Raw genomic sequence first — 17,397 nt, 5'->3', positions numbered from 1 at the left:
CTTTATTTTAAAACATCCTACAAAATAAAATATATAACTTCAATTAAGTACTTTTTGTCGATAAAGAATTTCCAAATTTGCCACTTCAATCGATTACAAAAATCCCAATTTGACAAGACTCATTTTCGCCAAACGGCTAGATAAACTCCTGCAGATTGAAATTGTCGTTCCTGACAAGCCCGGCGAACTGCAAAGGTTAATTTAAGACCACATTTTAAGAACATGCATTAAGCTCCCTTTTCCCACAGTGCCGGTCATTCATTATATTCATGTATGCACATAAATAATCATTGTGTGAGTGTTTTCTGAACATGTAACGACCTTCTAAATATACAAATGATTAAATTACTCTATGAGGAGTCATATCCAAACAAACCATCGAAGTTGAGAGTTTTTTGCCTACAACTTAGGCGTCAAAAGTCGTTGTTTCCACTGACCCGAACGCTCCTATTTGTTCGCGCCGATAGCTCTTTGTTTTATTATGCGAATGACCTTGCATACAACAGGCTCGTTCTGGAAAAAATGGGTTGGACGCATCTGCGTTAAGTGTGGTCCCAGATTAGTCTGTGGAAAATCTAATTAGGGACGACACTTTTTGGGCTGCACAGGCGAGTCTAGGACGACATTACGTACATGTATTAAACCCTGTTTTCCAAGAACGAGGCTCAGTTTATTTACTTCCTCTGTGCCAGATTCCACCGGTCACTACGACGAATCCCCTGTCACCATTTTCATCTGCGACCCACCGCCACCAGCGCCATCAAATCCCAACAGCGCTAGTGGCGCATCGTCGGCGTCGGCAACTTCCGGCGGCATAGATAACTTCCTGTATTGGCTGATTCCGGCGCTGCTCCTTCTGGCGCTCATGGCGGGGCTGGCCGTGTATCTCATCCGGCGATGCATCCAAGGCGGCCGATGGTGACATAATTTGAGTCGCATTCTGAGAAAACTGGACAAAATGCATGTGCGTAAAGTGTCGTCCCAGATTAGCATGTGCAGTCTGTACAGGCTAATCAAGGACGACACTTTCCGCTTTTATAAATATTTTCTGATTAAAGAAATTCTCTTATTAGCAAAAATCTAGTTAAGGAAAGTGCCGTCCCTGATTATCCTGTGCGGACTTCACAGACTAATCTGGGACGACACTTAACGCACATGCATTATGCCCCGTTTTCTCAGAATGCGACTCATTTTAAAAGCCTCGATATTGCTATCCCTGTTAAATTCCAACTCGGAGACAGACAGATAGACATGTCTACATTATATTCAGACTTATAGAACAGTACATCGTCTTCATACCTAAATATATATATTATTTTCTGGTGCATAAATAGGTACAACAACGTATAATTATGTAACCTGCAATAGTCATTTTAGAATATAAATCCAAATAAACAGATTCGATAACATGAACACTTAATTTGTAACAAGACAGAATATACATTCATTCAACAATATTATTAAGGATCGTATTGCTTATAACAAAAGGTTCTTTGGCATATATGCATACAAGTATGCGTTCTCCACACCTCTAGTAATGGCTCTACCCAGGAACGGGACTCTATAGTGTCTCAGTAAGCGTTCAATGCAATAGAGCTTATCTAAAGGTTTAAATTAAATTGTATCGAGTCGGCAACGTAGGCATGCTTTCACTAAACGTATTAAATAACGTTATCATTTACCATTACCATTACATGTACCCAGTAAAATTGTATTACCGAATATACTGAAAATATGAAAACTTAACAACTTTTTTCAAGTAATGTAATATACCAGTCGTGATATTTTAATCATTTTGAACTAATAATTGTAAAAAATACGGTATTTTATAACTTTTCTGTTTTCGTCATTCGTTGTTGACGGTCCCTTTAAAGCCTTGACTGGGTTTTCATTTAGAAGAGACCTTCTTTTAACACAAACATAAATAAAAGCGGAAAACGTCGTCCCTGATTCGGCTATGCGGACTGTACAGGCTAATCTGGGGCGACACTTCACCGACATGAATGAAGTCCCTTTCAAATAAAATAACTTTATTCTTGTTATTTTGAAAAGTATAACTCGGCGTTTGTTTTTTTCCGCTCAGCGGTTCGTGTTACCAGTCGCGCACCGTGAAGACGATCCGACCGCTTCAAGACCCAGCAAGGGGCCAGTCCCGCGTGATCACCGCCAGGGAGGTCGACGAGCGTCAGGCGGTCTACCGCAAGCCCCCCACCCCTTCAACATCAACGCCTCCGCCACCTCCACCACCGCCACCGACAGAAAAAGGGACAATCGCTCCGTGCGAGCTTCCTATCGTCCAGTATGTTTTGTTCGTACTTAAAATTAATTAAGCATCGGGCATACATTTTCCTTTATTTCATGGCTAGACCGATTTACGATTTTAACACAAACACATCGGAAAATGGAAGGCGCAAAGTCCTCTATTTTTCCAAAATGAGAAATTTACGAATGTATGTGTCAACGCAAATATCCTTCTTTTGAAAAACAACAAAATTTTATGCTCGCGAAAAAAATATGATCTTTCAGTATATGGGTGATATTCATTTGTACTGATACAACTTAATTAGTCCCAGCAACAATACATTTTGTGCAAACATCTCTGTACGTAGACTTCTTTATTACCTTATTTTTCGTACTAAACGCCCCGCATATGGTACCCTCCCCCCTCAAAAAACAACAACAACAACAACAACAAACAAACAAGTTTTTATCAAACGTCAAAATAAAAATCCTTGTTTAGTAGTCTTACTGACGATTGGTCTGCATTATATGAAAAAAAAAGTTATTTTAAGTATCAACTTATTGTCAAACGTTTATTAATAGTAACGTTTGTCTATTTTTAGCTACCACGCACGTGATGTGGGGAATCTAGGTGCTATGTACCCGAAGTATTGAGATCAGTAAACAGCGATCTCCGTGACTTTTCGTGAATCTTCGGAATGTTATCTTCAGACTATTAAGAGACAATTCCATGACTTTTTGAAAATCTTCGGAATATTAAAAAAAAATTTTTTTCAAACCAATCAAACCGGATCGTTATGCGTTTAATTTCCAATGTTTAAAAATATATTTTGGGTTTATTGAACGCTTATGTCGAATACAAGTATACACAAGACTTGCTTAATATTTGTAAATGACATCGTTACAAAATATAATTTACTTGATGAGTTTCTTCTTGCTTTAGATCCGTACTCTTAAGAATGATGTATATTGATTTGATGTTGTTTTACATGAGTGAATTGTTAAAGTATGTGCATCATAATGGTGTTTAAACATTAAAAAACTGTAATTTTGCAATTTGTTTTACGCGCAAAAAAGCACAAAGAGCTCATCGTAGTCTTGGTGAATTATTACATATCGCTAAAACAACACCTTTAATACAGCAAACCGCTGTGAAATACTTATTTTTACTCTCTTACTCGTAGATAATCGAATTTTTGAAAAAAAAGTCATTAAATTTGCTAACAAATAATGTTTTGAATTGTCTTAACTTACCATACGTGCAAGAACAAACTGGACTGCAAAATACTGCATTACATGGTTTTCGAGCCTGGGACCTCTGTCATCAAAATATAATGCGCTATAATTGTGCCACGCAGGCGTTCGTTTTTAACCCAGTTATGCCTAGCGTCTAAAAAAAGGCCTTTGCAAACAGCGTTAACCCAAATGAGACGCCGCATGATGCGGCGTCTCATCAGGCTCTGCGCTGTTTGCTTAAAGGAATTTCTGAAAGAAATAGTATAAATATAGAAATAAATATACTAGACATCCCTAATTTTGGAAATAAATTGATCCAATTTAGAAGGATGGGAGAGTCCACTAGGCATAAATGGCTTAACGAACATTAAAGCTATACTAGTACGCAATGCATTTATAAAAAAACAACTAGAAAAGCGTTACAGACGCTTTATTATTTCACCAATTTCGAATGATGAATAACCGTTAATGAACCAATATTATAAACGTTTTCCCAGTCAGGATTGTTATTTCGCTTCAAAATAAACATTATGCATTCAATATTTTAAAAAATATATGATATTGATTTTGAAAATCGTCATTTTACTAAATTGTGCTCAAGTTCTTTTAAGAGTTTGCCAATCAAGACAGAACCCGCTACCGGAGTTAATGAAGGAATGGCTTTTAATCCTTGCGGTTACTTTATCTTCAATGGTACTGCTAGGTTATGGTACGGAATTTAGCACAGATTATGGACGTGGACGATTTGAAAGATTGTTTACGCAGTTGAATTAAAAGGACAAACAAGAAAACAATAATGAGTACTGCCAACATTTGACGTATTACCTCGCGATGTTCTTCTTTTGAACCTAAAAGAATGGCTGCGACAATATGTGGATATAATTCATTTTAGATTTATTCAATTTATGAAATTAATCTTGTCGGACTGAACATTTCATATTTTGACTTAAGTAGAATCAAAGGCGTTATGAACGACAGTCGAAGTTAAAGTTCCTCACTTGATTTTAAGAGCGGCTTCGCTATTATACTACCTGTGAATTTCAAATTTTAGTAATGAGTACTGCTTTCCCCTCGTCAACAGATTTATTAAACTTGTATATTGGGGCTTTAAATGGATCTTTTCACGTTTTGGTAAATAGACAACATATATAACAAACAATTGTTTCAGATTCGTAAATTTTCGTTGTAGTTATGCTATTATTTAGGAAACAGTAATACTGAGCATTTACCATACTATAAAATATCCATTATATGCATCTTTTGACGAGTTAAAACCTGCAAATTATAAAGCGTTGCAACGCGAAACGATTGATTTCTTTGGAGTGTTGTGTTGGTGTCGTTATATTTTGTGATACTACGAGGATTGCTTATATAAAGTATAAAATACATCACTCACTGTATGAGCACGGATGGGCGAGTGGTCTAAACGATAGACTTTTATTCCTGTGGTCAGTGGTTCGAACCCAGTTGATGGTTACTTTTTTCTTTTTTTAATTGTATTCTTTTTTTTATACTGGAGCTTTTTAGATTCAACGTTTACATTTATCAATATAAAGCATTCAATAACAAACTTCAATACCTTCCAAAATCTGTGAAAAGTTGCTTTAAGACAGCCTAATGCTGTTGTTTCATTAATCTTTGTTTATGTATTTGACTTACTTCTAAAAAGACGTATTTATAAATAATCTCTATTCATTTTTGAGCATATTATTTGAAGGGCGGGATTATATCGTTATCAAATAAAGAAATCGAGACCTTATGCATGTTTTGACGTTTGACTTTTATTATTCGAGTTGTAACATGCGATGTAATAGGGTATCAGACCAATCGTGATACATCGGCTATCTCCGAACTCCTCCGTAAGATATGAATAAATCGTCTGCTGATCCAGAATGGGTATCAGACGAGTCTAATATGGCGTATGAAAAGGCGAGGCTTGGCGAGGCTTGTAGTGGACAAGAACAATAAATTCTCTACCGATGGAGTTTCTGTAAAAAAAGTAAACTTTTTAGATATAAGCAGCGCTTTGTGAAAAGGGGGTTTAATTGACAGTCTAATCAAGGACGACACTTTCCGCCGAAACTGGATTTTTGCAAAGAAGATACTCTCTTGAAACGAAAAAAAGCATAAAAGCGGAAAGTGTCGTCCCTGATTAGCCTGTGCGGACTGCACAGGCAAATCTGGGACGAAACTTTACGCACATGCATCAAACCCCCATTTTACAGAGCACGGCCCTCATATCTTGTTGAAATATAACTTTTATTTCCCATGCTAAATTACGATAGATTGTTTTAAACAAACCACTTACGGAACAAAAGTATACGATTGAAATTTCTCCTGTATGTTAGACCCGCTTTACTACTTCCGTCCTCGTTTAAGTGAAATCTCCTAGCAGAGCTGTCGGCCCGTGATCCTACGTGAAAATTTACCAAATGGATTTTTTCTATGAGAATATTGTTATCAACCAATTATATAAATAATATGGGATACATCACCTGGCCCGATTTTGTCCAATAATCCTATGTTATGTATACATTGCGTACAATTTAACTGGATTACCTAAAGCTTTTGAGTACAGAAGCTAATTGGGACCAGTTAAAATTAAAAAATAAAATGATGTAAAGTTGTAATCACGCGAAAAAATGCGTTTCTGTACGTAATAAAGCAAACAAACGCATTAAAACGCTAATAATCGTTTAATCAAGTATAATAAATACGTTAGAACGTAAAACATGGCTTAATAACGAGAAATAAAGGAATAATAATTCAATATCAAGGCGCATTCATAAGGGTTTGTACGACTTTCACCTTGCACTATTAAATCTTAATTGCAAGTGGAACTGAGAGGCTTTCGTACTTGAGATCTAAACCCCGCAGTGGTTTTGAGTTAAAAAATATGACACGTTTAAAATGAAGATTATAGCGAAAATAACATAAATACTAGTTCGTGCAGGACACTGTTTAATTAAAGTTATTATACTTTTCAATAGTGATACGAACAAATGAAATACATGAACTCGACTTAAGCCAGTTATTCGATAATCATATTATTTAGAAATCGGATCAAGACGCCTTTACAATTAAGTTGGTTCGGTTTGAAAACTATTGCGCATCCGTTTTCATGAACACGATCTTATTCCACATTTCAGGATTTTCCGTTTCGCCCTTTTTGACTCATTTATGCCTAGTGGACTCTCCCATCCTTCTAAACTGGATCAGTATATTTTCAAAATTAGGGATGTCTTGTGTATTTATTTCTATATTTAGAATATTTCTTACAGAAATTTCGTTCAGCAAACAGCGCAGACCCTGATGAGACGCCGCATCATGCTGCATTTCATCAGGGTCTACGCTGTTTGCCAAAGCCTTTTTTCTAGACGCTATACATAAATGGGTTAATATTTGCCATCAAAAAACGACAAATAAAACGCACGCGACTCTGTTGTACTAATGATGTGTTTGTTGCACATAACACACACGATGCTGTCATAACGTAATATTTCCGCCTGTTGGTATAGCTTTCGTATCAATAAAGGTAATAGATATAGATTTTTCGTCTAGAAGAATACATATTTGATATAATTAATTTATTTTCCAAAAAATAAACGTGCAGACCAATTCATACGTCGACGTCTAAAATCACGTAAGAACATCTTAATTATATATTGCTTCGCATAATTCAAATTCTCGACACATGAATATAAAGCCAGCCACCTAATAAATTTAGATTTCAGGTAGAGATCAGCGTGTTTTTGTGTAAGTTATGCATATTGAGTTACACTGGATAATATGGTTGTTAAAAATAAGTATTTATTGTCGTCTTTCTTGTGTATGACTCGCGTTTTGTGGAAACTGGGTTAAATGCATGTGCGGAATATTTCCTCCCAGAATAGCCATTTCAGTCCGCGTATGCTAACCAAGGACGACACTTTCCCCTTGTATGGTATTTCTTGTGTAAAGGAAGTCAAGGACGACACTTTCCCCTTGTATGGTATTTCTTGTGTGAAGGAAGTCAAGGACGACACTCTCCCCTTGTATGGTATTTCTTGTGTAAAGGAAGTCAAGGACGACACTTTCCCCTTGTATGGTATTTCTTGTGTAAAGGAAGTCAAGGACGACACTTTCCCCTTGTATGGTATTTCTTGTGTAAAGGAAGTCAAGGACGACACTTTCCCCTTGTATGGTATTTCTTGTGTAAAGGAAGTCAAGGACGACACTTTCCCCTTGTATGGTATTTCTTGTGTAAAGGAAGTCAAGGACGACACTTTCCCCTTGTATGGTATTTCTTGTGTAAAGGAAGTCAAGGACGACACTTTCCCCTTGTATGGTATTTCTTGTGTGAAGGAAGTCAAGGACGACACTTTCCCCTTGTATGGTATTTCTTGTGTAAAGGAAGTCAAGGACGACACTTTCCCCTTGTATGGTATTTCTTGTGTAAAGGAAGTCAAGGACGACACTTTTCCCTTGTATGGTATTTCTTGTGTAAAGGAAGTCAAGGACGACACTTTCCCCTTGTATGGTATTTCTTGTGTAAAGGAAGTCAAGGACGACACTTTCCCCTTGTATGGTATTTCTTGTGTAAAGGAAGTCAAGGACGACACTTTCCCCTTGTATGGTATTTCTTGTGTAAAGGAAGTCTATTCTCAAAAAACTTTTGCTTATGTATTGAGTTTGTATTAATGAAGGCGTTTAGACATATTTTAATGAAAGCTTTAGTTTTTTTGATCCATATAATACACTTAACTGGAATTGCTTGCAAAGAAGTATGATATTCAATAACTAAATTCATTTTTGTCTCAAAAGTAACATAATGTCATGAATCATGATTTTGAAGATTATATGCAAATATAGGTAGGCCTACAAAAGTCTTCTTTTAAAATATTGAATCAAGCAATTATGCCCTCTTCAACTGTTAGTTGGTTGGGATTGTTTCGCACTAAACGGAACTGGTGTTGTTGGTGGAATCCAATGCCTACAGAAAAAGGAAAATTAAGAACACGTTTCGGGAAATTACTAAATTAAAAAATAAGACAACCGTTCATATGCTCAATCTGTAGTTATCTGTTAGGAATTAAAATCTAACACGTGTTTAATGGCACTTAAAGTGTAGGGACATTACAGAACTAAATCGATTTGGATCTAGAAACAATGTTGGCTCACACTTGCGAATGTTCAAAATGAAACATAGATTAATCGATCAATAAACAAAGTTTATTGATAAATCTGTGCATAGCGTGCCCTCTTGTGTCATGTTTATACATTTAGGATGCCCATAAGATGGAACCGGATAAAACTGTCAACTCATTACAAATGTATCTGGCAGTGAAACCTGTTCTTTGATCTTGAGAATTATGTATCTTGCAGGAAGATGAAGCAAAATGCACCAGACATAGGCTGCATTATCAGAAATAATGGTTTCTTAAGGAAATAATAGCAACAAAAATTTGATGGTTGGAGTGTGAATTGATATACCTGGTAACGAGTATTATAATTATTATAATTTTATAACAGTAATAAAATAGCTATCAATAAACATAAAATATATTTATAAAGGATATTTGCTATCATGCTCATTTTTGCATATTAGTATATAAGGGTCTTTCAGTCGATCGGTTTGTCATTATGTTGGGCAGTTTGTCCACATAACACAAGCCTAGTACTTTTGTGCAGCACACTTCGACAATATTTTCCAAACGATTGAACACCTCCCATATACTAGATGTAAGATGTATATGTATTACAATTCCCAATATAATTTTAATATTGATGGACATGACAGCGGTTTCGTCCCGTATTACGACACTGACCGACAGTTTTGAAATTGATTGACATTGGCTAGGTTTTATTCGGTATTTAAGCAGCGACATTTGTGCTAGAAACGATGAGTGCTTGTCGCTTGATTGATTGGGCTGTCGAAGACTCCTCAAGTACATCCGTGTTCAAATATGGAATCCGGAGTTGTATGTATAGATCCCTGGGTTTAATTTTGATCTGCCGATATCGGATCGCATACTGTAGCAGGTACCGAAACCGATGCCTCCTTGGCAATAACACGGTCCAAACCAGAGACGTAGATACTACGTCTCTGTCCAAACTGACATTGAATATTTCTTAGTGTCGTCTCGGCTGCAGACTAGTTCACTTTTGTGTGTGGCATTTTGTGCGCACATCGATATAGTAACGTTTGCATACATCTACCCACTGGATCACGGCAGCTCGGTTGTAGTTTATTGATTGGTTATCAAAATGTGACTCTCAGCTCCGTGCAGATGTAAATGTTGGCGTTCCATGAACGGTACCTGGTCCAGCCAGGCTAGCCTGTTCGCCTCTATACATCAGACTGACTAGCCAGTTCGCCTCTATATATCGCTGGTCCAGCCAGGCTAGCCTGTTCGCCTCTATATATCATCCACAATCCAGTAACATGAACACGGTTCTAATCTTAAAGCAGCTTTGCCGGATACACGATTTTTACTATTGAGCGCGGTTCCCGGCTTCTCAAGTCTTTAAATCTCGGTCATAACCGTCATCGGGCCTCTTGGATATCTCACGGGATGTCAATTGCGAAACTGGTAATTGGTAGGCGTCAGACATCTACCGTTACGTGCTGACTTCCCAAAAATCGCGATGGTTGATTAGGATTCAACAACTTTTTATGTTTAAAAAGAGATATTATATACTCTCTTTAAGAAAGACTGATTGTGCATATTTTGTATTAATTACTTGCTACGGCTGATCGTTTACATTAACTACTGCATTATTTAGACGAACCAGTTCCTTACTACACGTCACTATTTCATTTTCAAGCACGGCCGAAAAAAAGCGCCATCACTTCTGAAGTTCAAGGCGGATACATATTATTAACAACGCTGCCTTTCATAAAAACTCGGCGGAAGATCCATCTCACTATTCCACTCATTTGTCCTTGTATCTCCTGCAGGATGATATCCGAGACAAAACACCACTATCTTTTCATTCATACGTTGCACGTAGCTTACCATCTCAGTTCCATCCTTTAAAAGCACTTCAATTCATTATTACTTTAACATTCTGTGGATAATATCCGTCAGACCATTTACAGCACAGCCTTCTTCGATCATCCGTAGTTTAATCTCCATCCGTATCTCGCCTATACGTCTCCGTATCTCCTGTAGGATAGCATTTGACTTATCCAACAATCCGTTCTCATAGCAAGGCAGCATTCTGTTCAAATACTCCAGCAATAGCATCTCCAGCTCCATCCTTTTCATGCTGTACCACAACATCGGCTCTGGGGACGCGACAATAGCCATCCGTATCTTTGGCAATCCGAGGATTACCCACGGACCTTCTGCCATCATGTCCGTGATAACTTCTACCCAATGACTTTGCTGCCTGTACGTCAAACCACTGGCTGCCATTAAATTCCTTTCTGGAATCATGTAATATGACAGTTGTTTTGTGACAATAGCAGTCCTAAGTGCTCTCAGTCCGTCATGCAGCCAGTGAAGGAAACTCTGAGCATAGAACTTATTTTGTGGGTTACGCTCAGCTTGCCATAATACTATATTTTTCATCACGTATGATGTTATTTCTTTCTTAGAAGGCCTTAACACATCTTTGACGATCATTTTGAGCATAACGTACACTTTCGCTTGTGTGTCATTAAGGTTGTTCACTAGTTCTGACTCTCCGGTGTTAAAACCAATCCTCCATTCCATGTGCTTGAATTCACTTTCCTTAAAACCCACCGCGGTTACATTAGCTCCTAACGATACGACTTTCTGAACTAAGACCGGTGACGGCCAATGACGGGGTCTGGAAGCCCATCTCTGTAAGATGCTGGGGCAATAACAGCGTAGTGCCAATACACGGTCAGAGTGAAGCTCACCTGACGAATCCGGTAGCGACGGCCCCGCTCGTTCATGTATCACCACTGTTGAATCTGTAGAAGTATATGCCGACGACATTTCATCAAGAAGCAAACTACTACTTAATAGAATGTCTCCTTGTCCATTATCACACAAAGCATTGTGGATTACTTCTTTCCGTTTACGCGCTCGTCTCTCTAACAACAGACAACAGTGTCCTGAATATGCACATGTATCCATCCTGTACACTCCTATGCCGTCAGGTATGGTGTGAAGACTTATACCAGCTTCCACACAGAGAATACCTTCCACAACTAATAAGAAGTCACGGTCGCTTTCATAAAAGCAGGTTAGCCCCTCTGCCTTGCTGCCAGCTGTGATCACAGTTACATCACTTGATCGTGCATTCATCAAGCTATCATGCTCTTTGTACTTCTCAACCCGCCACCGTCTTATCTGCTCGCCGTATCCCAGCCGAGTCATTATACTGGAGATCTCCACGGACACACTTTCGAAGTAATTCTAAAAACAAAACAGTTCACTCATAGAGTCAGTTTATGACGCACAATACTATATTATTTGTTACAATACACACATCAAAATACTTTCTCCGGAAGTTGATTGAAATATTGTTTCAGATAAATTTTCAGTTTTGTTTATTTATAAATACAGTGAAATGCATTCTGATATACGATGTTATTGAATGTGTAGGTATTAAATAAAGAAAAATAATGCAAATACAAATCGATGAAAACAGTATTTTTACTTATTTGTAAGTCATGTGTTGAATTTAATAACAATATAATTAACATTAAATCCACACACCTTGAAATGCCACACACCTTGAAATGAAATACATATTAATCAATACATATAGATTCAATTTGAAAGTGTGCACAATTGTCATTAAATCTATAGCCTAGTTAGCAAGTAAATTATTATTTTCAAACGGTTACGCTTTTAAAACCGAAAGTAGGATTTCTATACGTATACGTCCTTTTCGACAAACGCGATTATTTTTAAGTTTTAAAGAGCAAAACAGACGGCTTTCTACCTTGTAACCACAAGATATATTCTAATTGGCATAGATAAAATTAAATCTATAGCCTAGTTAGCAAGTAATTTATTATTTTTCTAACGGTACCGCTTTTAAAACCGAAAGTAGGATTTCTAGACGTATACGTCCATTTCGACAAACGCGATTATTTTTAAGTTTTAAAGCGCAAAAAGACGGATTTCTACCTTGTAACCACCATATATATTCTAATTGGCATAAATAAAATATATTTCTGTTTTGTACCTAAATTTACTATGCCAAATAAGATGTGTGGCTTTTTCATAAGTAGTATTGATAAACACATAAACGCACAATTTGACGTATGGAAAAATAATCAACATTCATAAAATGGCATTTGTATGCTTAAAAAGTAATATATTTGTAGCATTGATACTCATAATAGATATATCGGCATTTTAATAGGTTAAAAGTAACGTATTTTGAAGTAAGGATAATAAATATACATATTTATACATTTTTATCCGTTAACAGTAATATAGGTGTAGTATGGATACGTCAAATACATATATTGGCATTTATACGTTAACAGAAATGCATTTGTAGTATGTTCACTATTAATAAATATAATTGCATGTTTCTACTTTAACATTTATTTTTATTTTGTAATTAAAGTGTAATCGTCTTAATTATTATATGGAAGTACTTTTTTGATAGAAATGTATGTAATTCACAAAATCTGACATAAAATAAATATCATGAGAAAATTTAAATAAATCTACAAAGGAAATTATGCCTCTAACACACTTTAAAGGCGCAGAGATACCATAAACAATTGCAATAAAAAGAGGCTATCAGCAGATATTAACGTGCTAACAGTTATGTCATGCTGTTCATGGACCGAAATTAGCGAAATATAATTGGGATTTCAATAATTATACCTGTGGAAATTCTAACGCACTTGCATGTACCTAAATCAGGCTGTTACGACATTTACATGTTTGTATGAGATATAAGTTAAGTATAAACAAACATAAGATGTTCTTACGAGTGAAACATTTTAAACGTGTACGAAGCTTTTATGTCGGGTGGTTTATTAAAAGTCAACTGATTTTTAACTTCGGTAACTCTACAAATGGAAATATCTTCATCTTAAGTCCTCGCACAAGTACCGAAAAGTTTTAATATATTAATTTCATATTAACAAAAAAAAACTCTTCTTAAATGTTATCATTGAATTTTTATAGTGAAAAAACATGTACATGTATTCCCAAACATTTTCAAAATGTGCGAATTTAGCCCGTTTCTCAAATATATTTTCGGATGTTGCGTGTGATTTTAGTGTTTTCTGCATGTGCAATTTGAGTCTCTTTCACGTTCGTATAGAAACAATGTGGTAGTCCACATATTTATTTATTAATATCCAATTACCGGTATTTGAAAAATAATGAAGTGTATGATAAGTGTTAACACGTGTTCATTTGACACGGCCACTAAAATGAATTTATTACAAATGGCGGCAATTTTGCAGTGTCAAATTATGTCGCAAATAGACCCTTCGGCTGTCTTTAATGCAAAAATTATGTGCAGACTTGCCTGAGACTGATGATTGTGTCTGAGATTGCTTTCAGATTCTAACTCTGTAGACCCGATTCCTCCTTCCGCCATTTCCTGAAAGTAAATCGGAATTTTGATTGGAGAATATGGTATTCCATATGTTCAATAAAAGTCAAAATACACGTTAATATTTTGTTTTGATTGAAATTAAATGTTTAATCGGTGTTTACAATAAGATGACCACGCAAACAACTCAACCAAAATGTTCGAATCAATCTACAAATTATTATGTTGCATACCATATCATGAAGCAGTCTTTTGTACGTAATGTACCTATCTGAATATTTCAACGCGTTAGAGTTTCATATTCCCAAGGTTCACAGAAAAGGAACGATATTTCACCACACGGGTTTAGAGTCAAGACAGTATAGATATGGTACATGTAGTATCAATAAACATGTTGGTAAAAACAACAACAGTGGTTCTTCTTAAATACGAACAAATAGTCAAAGGTACAAAAATAGAGGAACTACTTATAGACGAAATAATAGTATGTATGCGTAAAGCCAAATCAAGACTGATTGCCAAACTAAGCCAAATCAATGCTGATTTCAAAACTAAGCGGGTATTCCCCGCTGGGATATTATTTGACTATTTTTAGAAACACACGTTTGAACTTGCATTCACACACGAGTCTCGGTCTGTGAAAACCAGACTTAATGCATGTGCGTTAAGTGTGCAGAAACTAATCAGAGACGAAACTTTCAGCCTTAACCAGATGTTCGTCAAGGAAAGACCTCCGTAAACAAAATATAATTAAAAATTCCATAGCAGCGGAAAGTGTCTTCCCTGATATTGCCGTGCGGCCTGCACAGGCTAATCTGTGACGATACTTGACGCACGTGCATTAAACCCTGTTTTCAAAGAGCGCCTCATATGAAGTAACAAGACAAAGATACCATATCACCCTCGACTAAATAAAACTGATAATAAATCACAAGCAGGCATGCATGTTGAAGGTAAATTAGTTTTTAACAATTTTTAAACATGTCTTGCACTTTCGATTTCAAAATCCATTCTGAGTTATAAATTCGATGTGTTAACAAATGTTCATGTTCAATTATAAATTATTTTTACAGCAACGCCGCATTGAATTTGACAAAATGTTACGTTTCACCTAAAACAACTGACACAAGCAAACAAACATTAAAAGTTCAGTTTTACAATTTACATGTTTAGCAAAAGTCTGCACTTTCGATTTCAAGGTTATAACAAAGAAATTGTAAGAAGTAAATTATTCGATGTGTTGTCAATTTACGTTCGCAGTAATAATTGATATTTGCTTATATGAAAGAGTTTTATCAATAATTTAATAAACTTTGAAGATGAGAATCAATCTACTTACGGAACAATACGAATGGAAGTTCCCCCTGTATGTAAACTCCGCTTAACAACTTCCGTCCTCGTATAAGTGAAATCTCCTAGCAGAGTTGTCGGCCCGTGATCCCACGTGAAAATTTACAAAATTGATTTTTTCTATGAGAATATTTTTATCAACCAATTATATAAATAATAAGGCATAAATCACATGGCCCAATTTTTGTCCCATGTGATGTATACAATGCGTACAGTTTAATTGGAATAACTGAAGCTCTTGAGTACGGAAGCCTATTAGGACCAGTTAAAATTATAATAAAATGATGCAAAGTTCTTATCACGCGGAAAAGGCGTGTATACGCAAATAAACACGTAATCATGCAAACAAACGAATTAAAACGCTAATAATCGTTAAAAAAACGTTTAATAAATGCGTAAGAACGTAAAACATGGCTTAATAACGAGAAATAAAGGATTAATAATTCAATATCAAGGCGCATTTATAAGCGTTTGTTCCACTTTCACCTTGCACGATTAAATCCAAATTGTAGGTGGTACGTAGAGGCTTTCGTATTTGCAAAATACCTCGCAGTGGTTTTAATTTAAAAATATGACACGTTTTAGATGAAGATTATATGCGATAAAAAAACATAAGTACTAGTTTGTGCAGGACACTGTTCAATGAAAGTTAATATACGTTTCAATAAAGATACGAACAAATGAAATACTCGACTTAAGCAAGTTATTCGATAATCATATTATTCAGAAATCGGATCAAGACGCCTTTACACTTAAGTTGGTTCGGGTTGAAAACTATTGCGCATCCTTTTTCATGAACAGGATCTTATTCTTTATTTCAGGTTTTTCCGTTTTCGCCCATTTTAATATTTGCCATCAAAATACGGCAAATAAAACGCACGCGACTCTGTTGGACTAATGATGTGTTTGTTGCACATACACACACAAGGTTATTATGACGTAATATGTCTGCCTGTTGGTATAGCTTCCGTATTTATAAAGGTAATACATATAGATTTTTCGTCGAGAAGAAAACATATGATATAATTAATTTATTGTCAAACAAATAAACGTGCAGACCAATACATACGTCGACGTCTTAAATCACGTAAGAACATCTCAATTTTATATTTCTTCGCATAATTTAAATTCTCGCCAATGTATTTAAAGCCAGCCACATAATAAATTTAGATTTCAGGTAGAGAACAGCGTGTTTTTGTGTTATTTGTGCATATTGAATTACACTTGATAATATGCTTTAAAAAAATAAGTATTGATAGTCGTCTTCCTTGTATAAGACTCGCGTTTTGTGGAAACAGGGTTAAATGCATGTGCGGAATATTTCCTCCAAGAATAGCCATTTCAGTTCGCGCATGCTAACCAAGGACGACACTTTCCCCTTGTATGGTATTTTTGTGTAAAGGAGGTCTATTCTCAAGAAACTGTCGCTTATGTATTGAGTCTGTATTAATTCAGGCGTTTAGACACATTTTAATGGAAGCTTTAGTTTATTTGATCTATATAATACACTTAACTGGTCTTGCTTGCAAATAATTATGATATTCAATAACTAAGTTCATTTATGTCTTAAAAGTAACATATTGTCATGAATCTAAGAAGGATTTTAAAGATTAAATGAAAATATAGGTAGGCTTACAATATTCATCTTTTATTATATTGAATCAAGCAATGATGCCCTCATAAACTGTTATTCTTTCTCGAAAACAAACTCAACAAACAAACTTTTAGAGCTTTAATTCGTTGGGCTTATTTGCTTTTATGTAGGCATTGGATTCCACCAACAACACTAGTTCCGTTTAGTGCAAATAAGCCCAACCAAATAAATTTCTAAAAGTTTGTTTGCTGAGTTTTCGAGAAAGAATAACAGTTTATGAGGGCATAATTGCTTGATTCAATATAATAAAAGATGAATATTGTAAGCCTACCTATATTTTCATTTAATCTTCAAAATCCTTCTTAGATTCATGATAATATGTTACTTCTAAGACATAAATGAATTTAGTTATTGAATATCATAATTATTTGCAAGCAAGACCAGTTAAGTGTATTATATGGATCAAATAAACTAAAGCTTTCATTAAA

At 35.7% G+C, this 17,397-nt stretch overlaps 2 protein-coding genes across 3 annotated transcripts in view; one reads left to right on the top strand and one right to left on the bottom strand.

The window, feature by feature from the left end:
* Positions 1-3,167, top strand: part of LOC127835686 (uncharacterized) — a 56,757-nt gene extending 53,590 nt beyond the window's left edge. The window contains exons 41-43 of the mRNA XM_052362124.1: positions 693-918; positions 2,084-2,299; positions 2,844-3,167. Coding sequence (XP_052218084.1) covers positions 693-918; positions 2,084-2,299; positions 2,844-2,895 — 494 coding nt within the window. The 3' untranslated portion in view covers positions 2,896-3,167. The remainder of the gene's footprint in view (positions 1-692; positions 919-2,083; positions 2,300-2,843) is intronic.
* Positions 3,168-9,461: 6,294 nt separating this feature from the next.
* LOC127834498 (uncharacterized) overlaps positions 9,462-17,397 on the bottom strand; it is a 213,288-nt gene continuing 205,352 nt past the window's right edge. The window contains exons 1-3 of one of the 2 annotated variants that reach the window (XM_052360368.1): positions 15,305-15,445; positions 13,939-14,013; positions 9,462-11,849 (exon numbers count right to left, since the gene is read on the bottom strand). In XM_052360368.1, the coding sequence (XP_052216328.1) occupies positions 10,515-11,849; positions 13,939-14,010 (1,407 nt within the window). In that variant the 5' untranslated portion in view covers positions 14,011-14,013; positions 15,305-15,445 and the 3' untranslated portion in view covers positions 9,462-10,514. Of the gene's footprint in view, positions 11,850-13,938; positions 14,014-15,304; positions 15,446-17,397 lie in introns of those variants that run through there. The other variant, XM_052360369.1, reaches the window with a different exon arrangement.

This window comes from Dreissena polymorpha, chromosome 6 (genome assembly GCF_020536995.1).
Source record: "Dreissena polymorpha isolate Duluth1 chromosome 6, UMN_Dpol_1.0, whole genome shotgun sequence".
Lineage (NCBI taxonomy): Eukaryota > Metazoa > Mollusca > Bivalvia > Myida > Dreissenidae > Dreissena > Dreissena polymorpha.
The sequence above is the reverse complement of the archived record's forward strand: the minus strand, read 5'-3'. Positions and strand labels throughout refer to the sequence as shown.